This window comes from Dromaius novaehollandiae, chromosome Z (assembly GCF_036370855.1).
Source record: "Dromaius novaehollandiae isolate bDroNov1 chromosome Z, bDroNov1.hap1, whole genome shotgun sequence".
NCBI classification, from domain to species: domain Eukaryota; kingdom Metazoa; phylum Chordata; class Aves; order Casuariiformes; family Dromaiidae; genus Dromaius; species Dromaius novaehollandiae.
The window spans coordinates 36,984,208-36,999,178 of record NC_088132.1 but is presented as its reverse complement, the minus strand read 5'-3'; the positions used below and the strand labels follow the sequence as shown (position 1 = coordinate 36,999,178).

General features: G+C 39.5%; 1 protein-coding gene across 2 annotated transcripts in view; it reads left to right on the top strand.

Moving 5' to 3' along the window:
• Window positions 1-4,999: 4,999 nt before the first annotated feature.
• GRAMD2B (GRAM domain containing 2B) overlaps window positions 5,000-14,971 on the top strand; it is a 44,111-nt gene continuing 34,139 nt past the window's right edge. For both annotated transcript variants that reach the window (XM_026115354.2, XM_026115353.2), the window contains exon 1: window positions 5,000-5,202. In XM_026115354.2, the coding sequence (XP_025971139.2) occupies window positions 5,078-5,202 (125 nt within the window). In that variant the 5' untranslated portion in view covers window positions 5,000-5,077. The remainder of the gene's footprint in view (window positions 5,203-14,971) is intronic.

The following is a 14,971-nucleotide window of genomic DNA, read 5'->3' as shown; positions in this document are numbered from 1 at the left end:
AGTACTCCAAGTGGGTACGTCAGCTCTATGCAGCTCCAGAGGCTGAGTGAGCCTGAGGACGCTCTCAAGGGCAGGTCAGCATTCACAAGCTGGAGTGAGCACAACAGCATCTACCAAGGTGGCCACTGTACTAGAGAGCAGAAAGGAGGTAGCTTTAAGTGCACGCTCATGTAACAAGATTAATGAAGTGAAAAATAGTCACAGACTTCCTCAAAAGTCATGATATCACAGTCGTTCAGTCCCTTCTTATGCGCCTCTGGGTGTCATTCTCGTATGCCACCTTTTCACCTACTTCTATCAGGGCACGTGGCTGGTGCATGGAGTTTTCTGTCTCCTTGCTCAGTAAATAAGTTTCTCCCTTGCTTGTGATTCTTCCAGTCTGGCTTTCATCCAGCATTTACAGCAGCACAGAAAGAGCCACAGCAATCCCAAATATCTGCTTGTAGCTTCCTACATGCTCACTAAAGTATTAGTGTAAGTTTATGCAGAAATAGGCACAACTCACTGTGTACAGACTCACTACATCTCACTGTTGTGGACTAAGCATAGGGCTGAAGAGATCAAACACTAGCTCAACCGCAAAAACAAGAGACATAAGATTAGAAACAGGAACTGAAGAGACGTGAAATAGTTATCTAGGAACATCTCAATCAATTTAACAGTGAGGTAGATCTGATCCACATGTTGCTGGATTTTATCTGTGGAAACAAGAAAGGTGCACTTTTGCAATGTGCAAACCAGAGCAAACTGACTACTTCTTGCACAGGCTTGGTCCAGGCAGCAAAAGGAAAGAAAAGAAAACAAGAACTGGAGGCAGTCCTAACCAGTAAGGACAACGTCAGCTCTGAATCAGAGCAGATCCTTTTTTATATATCATAGAAAACAAAGATGATGGGAGCCAAACCAATGAAGCAAGGCTTCAGTGCCTCAGGCTATTAGATAGGTGTAGGCTTTTTCCCCACTATTCTAGGGATCATTACAGACTAATTATGCAGACTCTTATTCCATACTCTTATAGCCCTGTAAATCCTGAGATGCAGTATGAACTGATGAAACACCCACTTCTCCTGCTCTTTATTATAAAATCTATAGGGTTTTGTGGCTACACTTCAGCCAAGATGTAAACTGTTACAAGAGTGTACATAAAAGCATTCACTACCATTCCAAATCACTGGTATGACATTCTGCCCTGAATACAACAGCTGGTTTATTGTTGATTTAATTTTGATGCATTCTTGGATGGTAATAAAACTGAATGTTTTGCTGAGAAAATACTCCCAGCCATCTCTGTACCTTTTCTTTTATTTTTCATATATATAAATTTATGTATATGTTATAAAGACTCCCTTTACCATCACTGTAACTTGTAATCTTTATCCAGTTTCTTATCAGTAACATGTCACAAGGCACAAAGGCTTCCTCAGCATAAATGAAAGCCCTCATTCTGAATACCTGGAATTCATCACTTTTTCTTCCTATCTGGTACATGAGATCATTTAATAAGACACGGGAACTTACAACGGGTGCAATACAAGTGCCATTGCTAACATATTTCCCTGTATCTCTTTCCCCAGAAGAAATACTTTGGGCATTGAAAAAGTAAAAATAAACCACCATTTCTTTTACAGGAATAACTCACTTTGAAAAAAATTCGCTAGAGACATGAGGATAAGAAAAGAAAAGAGAATTATAATTTGTTTAAGACAGAATTGTTACCTTTCAGTGTTGGCTGTGCAGACTGAGAATAAAATTGTGTGCGGTTCAAGGACACCAACTACTTTTTTCCCCTGTCTGTCTATCAGAAACAATTGCAACAGTGCTAGACTCAACAAGATACAGCCTAGCAGGTAAGCGATAACTGAGTGTCAGTGACAAAGGTCATAATTAAAGGGCATACTTTGATAATTGAGAAAAACAAGGATACACATGGCCAAGGAGGCATATGGAGTTGAAGAAAAGTGAGCAGAGGAAGAGAAGCAAAAAGTGAAGGGGAAGAGGCTGTTTTCATGACACAGGGCAGCAAGAGACAGAGTTGGAGAACGTTTTCAGGGCCACAAGCCGCAGAGCTGAGGCCCTGATGTCACATTACCAATTTCTTCAGAACGCGATGAACAACTCTCTGGGGAGCAGTCTGTGTACAGCAGATAGCTACACCAGCAGGAGTATCAACTTCTCCCCACACCTGATCCACTGCATCAGACTGAGAAGATACACTGACAAAATTGGTGTCCATTAACTAATGCTAAGAGATCTGAAGCAAGAGACTAAGAAGAAAGAAGTACTGTGTCTATCACAAGTCTGTAGATGTGATATTTCTATAGGGATCTAAACCTTCACTGGAAATTTTTATGGATACTAGGAATCGAAAAGACAGAGATTGACTGCCATAAAAATTTGCACAGTGCTTACAAACGACGAGGTTTGCAAATACTTGCACCAAAAAAGGGCAATCCCTGGGTCCATCAGACAGCAGAGATGCGCTTCCAATAAAAATGGCATGAGTTCAAGTCATATCCCTTGTGCAGGCATCATCAGATGAGCCCATGTGGGCTAACTGCAAACTACCATCTCCTCCAGCTCCTGAACAATCTCCAAAACACCTCCTGACCACAGTTGTACAGAGCCACTGGAAAACAGTATTAAACGCAGTTTGTCTGAGTCCAATAAGGAGAGGAAAGCTCCATTTCTCGGACCTATAACAGCATCACAGTTATCACTTAAGCTCCCATGAGAGCTGCATTCTGACGGCCTGCTTTCCTTCTTTCCACCCATGCAAGCAGTTGCTGCTGCAACACTCAACAAATGTGAGCGCTCTTAGTAAGGAGAGGCGGTAAGACCCTCAAGCCACCATCCCGCGAGACTGTTTTGCTTGGCCACGTAACTCCAGCGTCCCTGCCACAAAGTTAATGTAGCCGTGCCCGAGCTAGTTCCAACTCAGCTTACTCAGTAATACCCGCTGTGTGGCCGCAACAGCATTTAGCTCATCAGCTAAGCACCTGATGTGGTACCCATAGCAGTAGCTTGGGTGAATCAGGAGGCCTTTTTATTGCAGGCTGGAAAGCATACACTCGCCCTGAGTTAGTATATGGTGGAAAGCACCAGTTTGAGGAGAGCCATGGTGCTCTCCAAGAGAAACTAACTCTTCTGTGGACATCAGAAAGAATGTGCAAACTTGAAAGAAGGAAATCATGTCATGGTTGCTACGCAGTGAAAACGTTCCTGCAATTACCCTTTCGGGGAAAAAAAGTCAATTGCCCTCTCTCTGTACTTGCTCTTTAATGTTCAGGTGAAACACAGCTGCCATTCGGACTTTTCATAAAAGGTTTTCATTACATTTTACTATAGAAGCAGATTGTTTTCAAAGATAAAGGTTAATATTAATGGCTTTTGAGTTCAGAACGTCACAGAAGCTTTCTAATCGGTTTTAAAGATGTTTGTTTCTTTCAAAAGAATAAAGACTTCCCTATCAAAAGTGGGTAGATGTGAACAAAGCAACAGAGCCAAGGCCAATTCTCCTTGTCGCTAGAGGAGGAGAATAGCTTTATTCTGCTGTATTTGTTGAAGGTTATATTTCTGTTTGTTTGCTTTCTAAGCGGAGGACTAAAGTACAGAGATACCGCATAGCCAGCCAGCCTTGTGTTTTTATTCTACGATCAAGCAGAATCTGAATAACAAAAAGGCCTAGATGGCTGGAAATAAAGTTGTACACTGTTCTGGAAAGAGGCGTTAACTGAGAAAATTTAGCTCAGGGAAAGCAAGAAGTCCAATACAGTTTTCAATCTGTTTAAACAATGCCACTAAATACAGTTGGTTTAATGTGTTCCATTTCATAGAGAATATCTAAGAGGATCACGAGTGTGTATTTCATTCCTTTTTTGCCTTCCCTCTTCCAAGACGTCTCATATTTATTTGGAATTTCCACTTCCAAGGAAATGTGCTGTCTTGTCTGACCTTTGCTTCTTGCCATTGATGCTAATCTTGTATTTTAATAGTTGCTATTTTTCCTCTGTTATTTCTGTCATTTATAGATTTCATTACAGTTTGCTTAATACTGACCACAAAATAAATTCTCTATTTAAAAAAGGAAAGACCACTTTTTAATCATGCAAAGAAATCAGAGAACAAACTGGGCAGAAAGACTAGATTTCTGTGAGCTGACCAGTAAAACATGAGAACAGTCCAATGCATATGTGTTGTTTCAGAATCTATTTATAGATGCTGAGAATAGAAAGAGAGAGCTACGTTCCAGAAGTTTGTTCAGCCTCACTGACAAACCCTTACTACCATGCAGACCCTAACTAAAGTTTAAGAGAATTTCTGGAGGGCTTGGGCTGTTAATTCAGCATTACAGAAGGACTTAAAGTTTAAAGAAACACTGCATACAATTTTCTTGACTAACCTAATCTTTATAGTCATCTTCAACAAACAGAAAACTACAAGTTTGCAGTTAATGTTTGCCATTTCCTACGAGAAAAAAAATGATTAGGCAGACTGGTTTTGGTTTGTGATAATTTGAGAATTTAATGATTATCTGTATTTAAGCTGAATTGCAATGACTTTCTTTTATAGCAGCTACATGCATGCATGTGCACAAATTTGTTAATGCGGAAGTGCAATATAGTAATTTCAACATGTCGAAAGGGTTGGATACAGTCGCTTCTAAAAGATAAGCAATTATGTTTTTCAAACCTGGATAATTAGAGACAGGTAGGTGATTCACAAAGTAGAATTTATGACAGGGAATGTTACCATTTCTGGAGCTAACCTGCCAATGAAACATTAGTTGAATTAGTATTCTTGTTTTTTAGTATTCTTTTAATTAGTATTCTTTATTCAATTCTTGACATATTGCACCTAGAATTGACGAGAGCTGTTTCAAAATAAGCCTATGAAGCACTGTGGATAAAAGGAAAACTACCTTATGATGTCATGTCAGTGTTACTTATTAACTAATTTACATAACCAGTCTGAGCTGGCGTCACACCAAGAATGCGTTTCCTATAGGAGTGAGAGGCTGTGCTTTTGAAAGCTCGCTTTAGAGCTGAACTTATTTAACTCTGCAGTTAACTCCATTAAAATGATGAGAAAAAGGAGTTCCTTGGAGGACTCCGTTTTTCATTTTGAAAGTCAGAACAGCTTCCGAAAGTCAAGTAATGACCCTTCAGTCAGCCCTACAGAGAGTTTTGGATCAGTATTTTTAAGGTAAATTCAGATCTGTGTTTGAGTGTTGCGTGTGTGCTTGATGCCTGGAGGGTGAGGGCAGCGACACAGGAGGGCACTGGGACACATACGGGGAGGAAAATACCCTAATGAGGAAGCTTAGTTTGTGAAGGCAATGCATGCAGAGATGATAATTTCACTTGCGTTTCTGATTGTGCTGGGACTGGGAGAGCTAGCATAAAGCAGAAACGTGTAAGGAAGGACAAGAGGTTTTTGTTCTCTGTGTCTGCATATCCATTACAGTAAAATAGGACTTGGACTATGTATAGCACTGTTCACTACTAAACTAAAGTCTTAAAACATCTCTGCCAGGTTACCGAGTACTGTCTGTGATACAAGAGTGGATCTGTGTACAAAACAAATGTAAACTATGTTACAACAGATAATTTGACAGAATATTGGCCTATGGGAAACTTATTCAATGCTTATTCAATTATCTCTCAAGAGAAATGCTACCATAAAAACAAGAAGTATTCATATGAGTTGAGACTTCTAAAGGGTTTTCTAATAGAAAGGGCAAATCTATCTTCTTACTTTGGCAGTGTGGATTCATTGTTAAGTGTGGACTCACACCAAGGTTGATTCATTGCCAGGAAGAGTTCTGGACAGAGGGTGCACGTTTTAGATGCCACAGATAAACGAGGGAAGGCAGTGTCAGAAAGTTGCTGGCACTTAGCACTTATACATCTACTGCAAGTGAAAGACAAGCAAATTTCTGTACTTCAGCCCTTTATGAATAAAACAGCTTTAAATATTTACTGTTTCTTAACCAGCTTGAGAATTCTCTACCAAAATCTGTCCTTGCTGGCTGCCCATTGCCCAGCCCACCTTGAAGAGTGGCTTGCAGAGAGCACCTCTACATATTCCCTGTGTGACTGAATTATTTTTCTTCGTAGCAGTGTACAAATTCTTTATATGGGGTGACAGCTCACATCACTAATTAGGTCACAAGTATAAATAAGTTTGCTGGCCTCATTTTCTCCTCTTGTGAAATGTTATTAGGGCTTTTCATTATTATATCTGTATAAAGTCTTTTAAAACAACTCAAATGTCAGAGTGTCCACTAGTCTGAACAGAGAATGAGGAATCAGCAATTACAAGTTTTAATTAGAACTCCCAGAGGCTCTTACCTAGAACCAAGCAGTCAGAGCCTGCTTTTTAAAATAACATCCACACGTGTATTTGTATGTCTCTTTTGATCTCATTTTTCAGTTAGGCATGGGAAGTGAGTACATACGGTGGGGCAGGGAGGTTTCAACACAAGTAGGTGATGTTTAACAGCTTCTAATTTGGGCAGTATAAAGTTTACCCTCTTTTTGCTGCCCTGCCTAGAAAACTGAGCAGACAGATTTACCCACTTTTTTATTTACCATTAGATAACTGGTACACAAACAGCTCCCATACATGCTCTGAAAGCAATGTGATCAGCCCTTATGAAGAAGAGAGTCCTTTGCCTCATATTTCTCAATAATCAACCAGCCTGCCAAATAGCAAGTGGCAGGGGCAGACACTCTGGAAATCCAGTTTACTCAGTTGCTATTTCAGTAAGAAGGATAACGTGATCATAAAGCCCAGCAGTGAAACTTTACCTGTATCAACAGTAAGCAGTGGAATAACAGGCTGCAAAAACTAGACAACCTAATAAGAAGAGCGCATGTTTGCACACTGTGGCTGGACTGAGCTCCCACTGAACGTGCCTTTCATGTGTTTGTCACAGTTATGATAAGCTTATCCAAAATGAGGCACATGGAAAATCAGGGGCATCACTTCTGGGAAATGCAAACACAGGCTTTGCATTTTCAGGTACTATTTTCAGGACAATCCTGTTAACTTCAGGAATATTTCCTGAATATGAAGATGCATACACAGAGACAATTTACTATATTAATGATTGCTATTGTTCATCCTAATTATTCATGCCTAAGGCCAAAGACTGACTATATACCTAAGCTTTTATATGATCTGCTCTACCTCACTGTAATTGGCACTCTGCAGAAAAGCATAAATTTGCCAGAAACCAGGGGGTGATTAACATTTCAGACAGGGGAGCTCACAGTTTATCACCATGGCAGCATGTTACTCCTGACACAGAACTGATTTCAGAAGCAGATTAAGGCTCTGGAGCTAGAGCTGAAGTGTCAGCCATGCACACAGATCAGAGATTTGTATTGATAAGGGCATTGGCCACATGTGTATGCAGCATTTTATCAGTATGAATTTATAGAGCTGTCCTGACATTAGAACAAAACATTTTCCAGTAGTCCAGACCAAAATATTGGCAAAAGACAAGAAGATCCCAACCTCCGTGTTTGAACCTATCCCTATAATGGACATGAATCAAAACCCAGCAGCCAGATTTCCTACAATTTAGGAAAATCTCAAGATTTGTGGCTTTGACCAGTCTTCAAAATTATCTTGAAACCAATATATTGAACAAAGGGGAATAGGATTTTTAAGCAATTTGGGTCAGGACCATTAACCACGAGTTCTGTGAATGTCATATTGAGAAGTATGTTAACATCAGCCTTAGCAGTAATCAAATAGCGAAGGTATAAAAGATCTAAGCATATCAAATGCTTGTAAACTAAAATAAAGATTCAGCATTGGCCAGTAACATTAAAATTAGCTGACATAAAAATTTCAAAAAAGTTTTCTAATGCAGAAAGAAATGTTTTCTAAATGCACAGTTATGGAAATGGGAGTCAAAAGGGTACTTGACTCTAATCCTGGCTTGGCAGCTCAGTTGGTGTGTGGTCATGTGTAAATCAACAAAATACTATACTTACGTTTTCCATCTATGATTTGGCTTTAATATTAAGCTATGTTTTGCATACTGGGGTTTGGAAAGCACTACTTAGGAACAAAGTGTATAACTTCTTGAAATTGTAACAGAAAGGGTAAAGACTGTTCTGTTGCAGTTGAGTTTTTGCTTGGACACAAGAAAAGAATCCATACATTCAGTTTCTCTCTCTGAAGATTTTATTTTAAAAGGAAATGTGAACTTTTTTTCAGCAAATGGACTTTGGTGTTAGAATCCTATCTCTCAGAAACATATCCAATGCACTGCTGTAATGCTGAGGTTTAGTTCAGACAAGTTCAAGCAGCAATGTTAAAGAGAAGCAAATATATCATCTTCTGAAACAGCTCAATTATGAGCACTTGAAACACTGATAACCATTTTACTGCTCAATGGCATGCATCTGGGATTTGGCATTTACCCTGTGCGGCCTTTAGGCCCAAGACATTTCTAGGTAGAATTCTCTCTGAAAATAATACAGGTCCTAGTTCTGTCTGAGACAAAATAGTAAGTCTATAGAGCTCAGTAGGATAGCTCATTATTCATAATCCCTCTGATGTAAAGACTGTAAGAGAACTGATAGCATCATTCATTCTTTTATGTCATCTTGGTTTCTTGTGTCCCTCACTTTAATTTTGCTCTCCTCAGGGCAGGAGTCATCCCTTCCCAAGTTCTTTGAAAAGTCTGGGTACTATTTTTCCAGTGGAAGATTCAATCTATCACTCAAAGAAGCTTTATTTTAATTTCTTTACATACTTACATATCATACGGCTGCTCCTCAGAGACTGCCAGATGATCAAGGTTTCTCTTGACTAAATGATCACCAGATTTACATATACCATGAATATGTGCATGCATGCATATTTGGTTCAAGAAGGTATCCATACATATTCCTTTACTGTACACAGTTTCACCAATTATATACACACACCTTATTCATTAGACACACGTCTGTTTGATGTCTTAAACATACTGGTGCACCTAGCTTGAAAATGTTTTCCCTTTCATCTACACACAGAGATGCTACATTTATATGTCACCTGGGATTTCCTTTAGGGAATAAATAAACAGAGGATGACAGATCAAGCTAAGCTGATCCACAAGGGCAGAAGAAGCAATACTTGTGTTTAGCTCTTCCTACCTAGTTGGCCCATGTATTAAATTGTGGTTATAACTGCACAAATTGGATTTTACTGCCATGGGATTTGGTACTTTTGTTATCAATGACAAGATCTAGGCATTGTAACATTCTAACAATGCCATCCACGAAGCACCCAGGGCAACATATGGCTTCGGAAATATGCCCTCACTGCTTTTTTCTCATAAAATAAGAGAAGACAGTGACCTGCATTTTTCTGGTAAGTTCCAATCGCCTGAGTGCCATCTCATAGGCAGCAGAACTGAATTATTACATGTCACATGTTTCCATGAACAGTTTGGAGAGAGATGAATGTTCCTTTACTTCACCAATTCCATTGTGTTTTGCTGAGGTTGCATACTGCTATTAACCCTCCCTTCCACATTGTTGTTTCGCTCATGAGTGCACAGTGTCTTCTTTGACTTCATGAGGAAAACTGTGTGAAGGTCACTAGCATCAAAACGGCAGTAAATGTGCTGATAAAATGCACTTAAAATGTGTTACGCGCTCACTGTGAGGGAAGCTGACACCATATTACTAATACTCCAGAAGCTGGGTGTGTTTTATATTTTATTCCCAGAAAGCTTGACTGATTTATATGATGATTTATCTGCTTTTTCCTGCTGAGTGCCACAGTACATAATTGTAGTATAGTATATTGCATACAGTTGCCTCCATAGTGAGCCACAATGAACAGCCTCTGCACGCCCCACCATTTGTGGTGAGCAATGCGCTAACTAGCATCCAATCTAGCTTACCTCACTCGCTCTAGGCACTTTCCTGTACAAAGTGGAGTTCAACCAATGCAGTAGTCTACGTTCCTTTACATAAAAAAACGGGAATGAATAAACAGATAATACTTCTGGCAAATCGCTCGTAAGAAACCTACTATCCGATACAGGGATACAAAGCAACCTCACATTTTTAAAAACCAAAAAATTTCTAAAATCTTAATCCAGGCAGGGAATGGGGTTCAGCTGGTCAAAATTGCTTGTTATGCACAAGTCACTGTTCTGGCCCCTAGTTATCTTCCAGGATCTATTTAGGACCGTGATTTATTCCATCTCTTTTGAGCGTACTTCAGATATGATGAGTGATTTGCAAATGTTTCTGAACACTCCTGCTTGAGGCAGGGCTATCAGCAAGACTAGATCAGATTAGGCGTCGCTTTGTCCAGCCGGGTCTTTAAAATCTCCAAAGACTGAGAGCCTACAGCCTCTCTGGGCAACCTCATCCAAGGTTTGCTCTTGTTACAAGTCTGCAGCTCCCAAGCTGCAACCCATTTCCCTCTGTCTTGCCACTTGTGGCTGACTCACATATATTTGCAGAAATGAAAATATTTCACTGTTCCAACATCTTTCCAAATGCCTCTAGCACGTGTCTCATGCTATCACAGCTTCCGTATCTATAGCATTTAACATAAGCCTTGCTTTCCTATTGTGTTTGTACAGACTAATGTAAGGAGTTATTTAACAATCTTTTATCACTTAATGACTTCCAAGGCATTCAAATATCTTTCACAGAATTCTACCAGGTACAGGACATGGTACAGAAAACTGAAGACAAGATGTAACCGGAGATATGGCCTGTAGCCCAAAAGTGCCTGCGTTCAGGTCCTGATAAGGCTCTATCTCTTTGCACCTCTCAACATCTGATTTTGAGAGTTTTGAACAATTTTTCCCATTAACAATTTTGACAACAATCACTTCATTTATGGAAAGCACTGTAACACCTACAATTTGGAAATACATGTACAATTGAAACTAATTGCCAGCCTTACCTACAAGTTCTCTATAGCTAGACTTTGTATTAATGACTGTAACAGACAAAGGATATTAGAGAAAGATACATCCTGTGAGATAATATTCATCAGCTTGGTTTTAATCACAGCTTATTGCAGCAAGAACTTCTCTTTTAGACTGGATTTGTTTTCAGCTTAAAAATGAAAAGCTTTTGCTCTGCAATTTGTATTGCAGATGAAAAACTGAAATACAGTCTTTCAGATACCAAGCCTACTTCATTAAGTATACAGAAGAAACAAGGACATATTTTAGGTACTTGAATTTATATTTAATATAGTTGCATCCATCTCCTAGAGAGATGTCTGATGCAGTCTTAAAGTTTTGTTAAAATGGAAATTAACTGCAACATTGGAAGGAGTAGACAGAAGGCTTTCATCTTTCAGAGTAGGAGCACCTCCTGCATATAGGAGGAGGAACAGGGCAAAAAAGTACACAAGAGTTCTCTGCTGAGGAGAGATGTTTTCAAAGTAGACAGAATGCCAGAAATCACTGTGGTGACTTCTGCTTTGTTCCTTTGCAAGGATGTTCCCTCCCATTTACACAGGCTGATACTCACCACACAAACTGAGAAATACTTAATGAACAGTCTTGATGACTGTACTGAAACAAAAACACAAGATACGTAGATATTGTTGATTAAGACAATCTCTGACCAGTTTACTTATGGCTAGACTGTTTTTTTAATCATTCACTGACAATATCCTATCCAAAAATTTCTAGGCAGGGGACGGTTGTTCTATACTGACCTTTCCCCTGTGTCTCATTGGACCCCTTTACTCTTCCTTTCTTCATCTCATCCAAGACAGGATTCAAAATTATTTTGATCAATTGAAGAAAAGATCTAAAAAAAAAAAGACTGAAATTCAACAAGGGCAAGCAGAAGGTCATATATTCAGACACAACTAACAATCAGATAATTAAGTACTGGAAGAGAACAGCCTCTGAGTTGTCCCTTTATAAAAGGTTCGCGAGGTTGAGGTGGTTCAACAATTAAACATGAGCCAAAGTCATGCTGCTGCGAAACACATTAACACCATACTGGAATATATAAACAATGGTAGCATGCATAGGACAGATGAAGTAATCTCTTAATCTTGCCTCTGCTCAGCCTTTGTAAGGCTCCTGACAGATGTCCAGCCTGGGGCATGGCACTCCAGAAAGATCTGGACCCACTAGAGAGAGCTCACAGTAGAGTAAAAAGAAAGATGTAGCTTATACCTTTTGTCTTAGGCTGAGGAGAAGAAGACAATGAGGGCACTGGGGGAGACAGTTTTTCTCTTTTCTTCCTGATGAATAAAATAAGAAGTAATGGGTTTCAACTTCAGCAAGAAGCTTCAGCAAGAGGATCAAGTTAGAGATTAAGGAAGACTTGCTCTGAATGATGATAGCAAACACTGGAATTAATTGTCTGGATCCATTGCTGATTTTTAAGAACAGTTTAGACAAGCATCTTGTCAGGAGCGACATTCAAATAAAAGGTGTTGCTTTAGGCTAGGGAATGAACTTGACATCGTAGTGAGTCCCTCTCAGCTCTGCTTTTCTATGAATTCATCTGTATCTTAAATTCTTTTTTTTTTTTTTTACAATGAAAGCTTTTCCTACTATTTCATCTCTAATTTTTCCATCCTTTGCTACGCTATATGTAATATCTAAAGTCCTGATCATCAAAAATGATATACTAAACCCTCTTTCAGACTTAAGTCCTTTTAATGTAGCCTTTTTTGGAGCACCATCATTTTGTTTTTTGCCTATATGGCATCACCAGAACTGCAGGTATTAAACAATAATTAGTAAACAGTAACTTCATAATATGCTAATTTCTATTTCTTTCCCCAATCTGGATTTCACCAATTACAAACAGACAAACTACAGTGCAGATTTTCACACACTGGGTCTCTGTTGGTGACAGCTTGGTCTTCGCATACTTGCTTTACTGTATCTATTATACATGAGCAATTATAACTGTATAGTAAAAGCTCCTTTGTGCTTTTTTTGCTTACGCAAGATTTACTACAGCATATCAAAATAAAAGCATAAGGTTTTAGAATATATTCCACCCACACTAGCAGCTGCACATTTAATAGTTTAATATAAGGCACTCTCCCCTACATATTACGGAGAATCCTGGCATTCAAAATTTTTTCTCACTGTGGAGTATCTCATCTTGTTCTGGAGCTGCTGCACCAAACACAGTTTGACAAAGCTTGGTCACAGATTTTCTTTTTTAAATCCTTAAAAAACCACAAGCTAGAGGCATTGCTTATTACCTCCACTGTCACTAAAAGAGCATAACGAAATAGCAGAAGAGCCACTAAAGAAGCATGTATTGAAAATCTATCAGACACATGTCTCTGACAAGGGTTAGGATAGCGTGATACGGAACAAAGTATCTTATTAAGGATTCATTTTTAGTGTCTAGGCTGCAGGCATGAATTTATTTGAATGTAAGTTTCTTCCACAGTGAATACCTTGACAACTGAGCACAGAGAGCTTTGCATACCTTGAGAAATAACAGCTTATACAGTGGCATCATTAAAGAATGGAGCCAGTTGACCCTAGAACAACAGACAGTGAAATCCAGGGCACAAGGAGCTGCACTCTCAGTCCTTCCACCACTGACAGAGGCAGAAACCTCCAGCAGAGGGGTGAAGAAAACAAGCAGTAGCAGCATCTATCTCCTGTAGATCTGCCAGAGATTGCAAAGCAAAGGCAGGTGATTTTATTTCATCAAATATCTAAAAGTCAGATTCTCACCTACTGTAAATCAGCATTATACTACCAAAGTGGATAGGGCCACATAAGACTAGATGAACCAGAAGTCTGCCTTCAGCCTCTAAAAACAGGAGTGAAATACCAGCTGAACCCTCTGACGTATTTCTAATACATCCCAGCACTGAAAAGCCTCAAAAATGCAACGAATGTTTCTCTCCCAGTAGGCAGCCACTTTCCCTACTGACTCCAGACATGCTAGTGCATGCTTTGGCAGCGCACACAGATTGTAATTCCCAGGGGGCCTGCAACCGAGCAAGGCCTGCTGCCTCCCAGGAAAGGGCTACTAAGGGACACGAGAAGACAATCCTGCCTCCCCGACCCCTTTTAGCTCCAGCTGTGTGGCTAGCCCACACAGCTGAAATGGGGCCGACTCCGTTACCCCTTGGATAAATGCAATGAGACCAAGTAGCTGCAGATTACATCTAGTGTAAGGGATGGAGGGGGCTCTGTGCTAAACCAGCAGTTCAGGCACTACTCAGCAAAGCTTTACATGTAAGTGTGCAGGACTTACCAGGTCTGAATAATTTTTCTTATAAGCTAAGTTTTACTTATTTTCCATGTGTGCTTTGTTTTTCACATTAAATAATGTGTAAGCTTTAGTTAATGGTTTCTCCCAGAAATACAGCTATTTTACATTCCTTCTTTTCTACTCAGATTGGCATGTAGTTTTTAAATTTTCTTGGACTGGAACTAATAAAATCCACATGCTCTAGCTAAGAGCGTAAAGCAATCTTGCACTTCCTGCAGGGTCTGTGTGCCCAACCAGTTATAGCAGTCCTCAGCCTTTCAACCACCACCTCTTTTCTCTTTGATGACTTCCTGAATATACAGCTGTAATGCCCAATACTCGGTTCTCTCACTTCAAAATACTGTAAAAATACTAAGCAACTGGTGAATTGTCACAATACTTCTAGATTTGTCTTACGTATCACTTAAAATATGGTATTTATATTCTACCCTGAATTCCACTAACAAGGAGCACTCTGCTGTATGTATTCTCCTCTTAACTCCAGTGAGCATGGTCTGATGGCTGGAAAGAAAAATTTAGTATGTTCTGTAACAAATCATGGAAAAGGGCTTCCTTGGAGGGATGCTTATCTTGGGGTTGGCCTTTTCTCATCTTTCACAGAGTCCATCTTTCAGTAGTGCTTTGTGGGGGAAAAAACCTGTTCCTCAGGTGAAACTATTTCTTGGGCATTAACCAGGTAAAGAACTTTTTTGTGTTCATTCATATCGACTTGT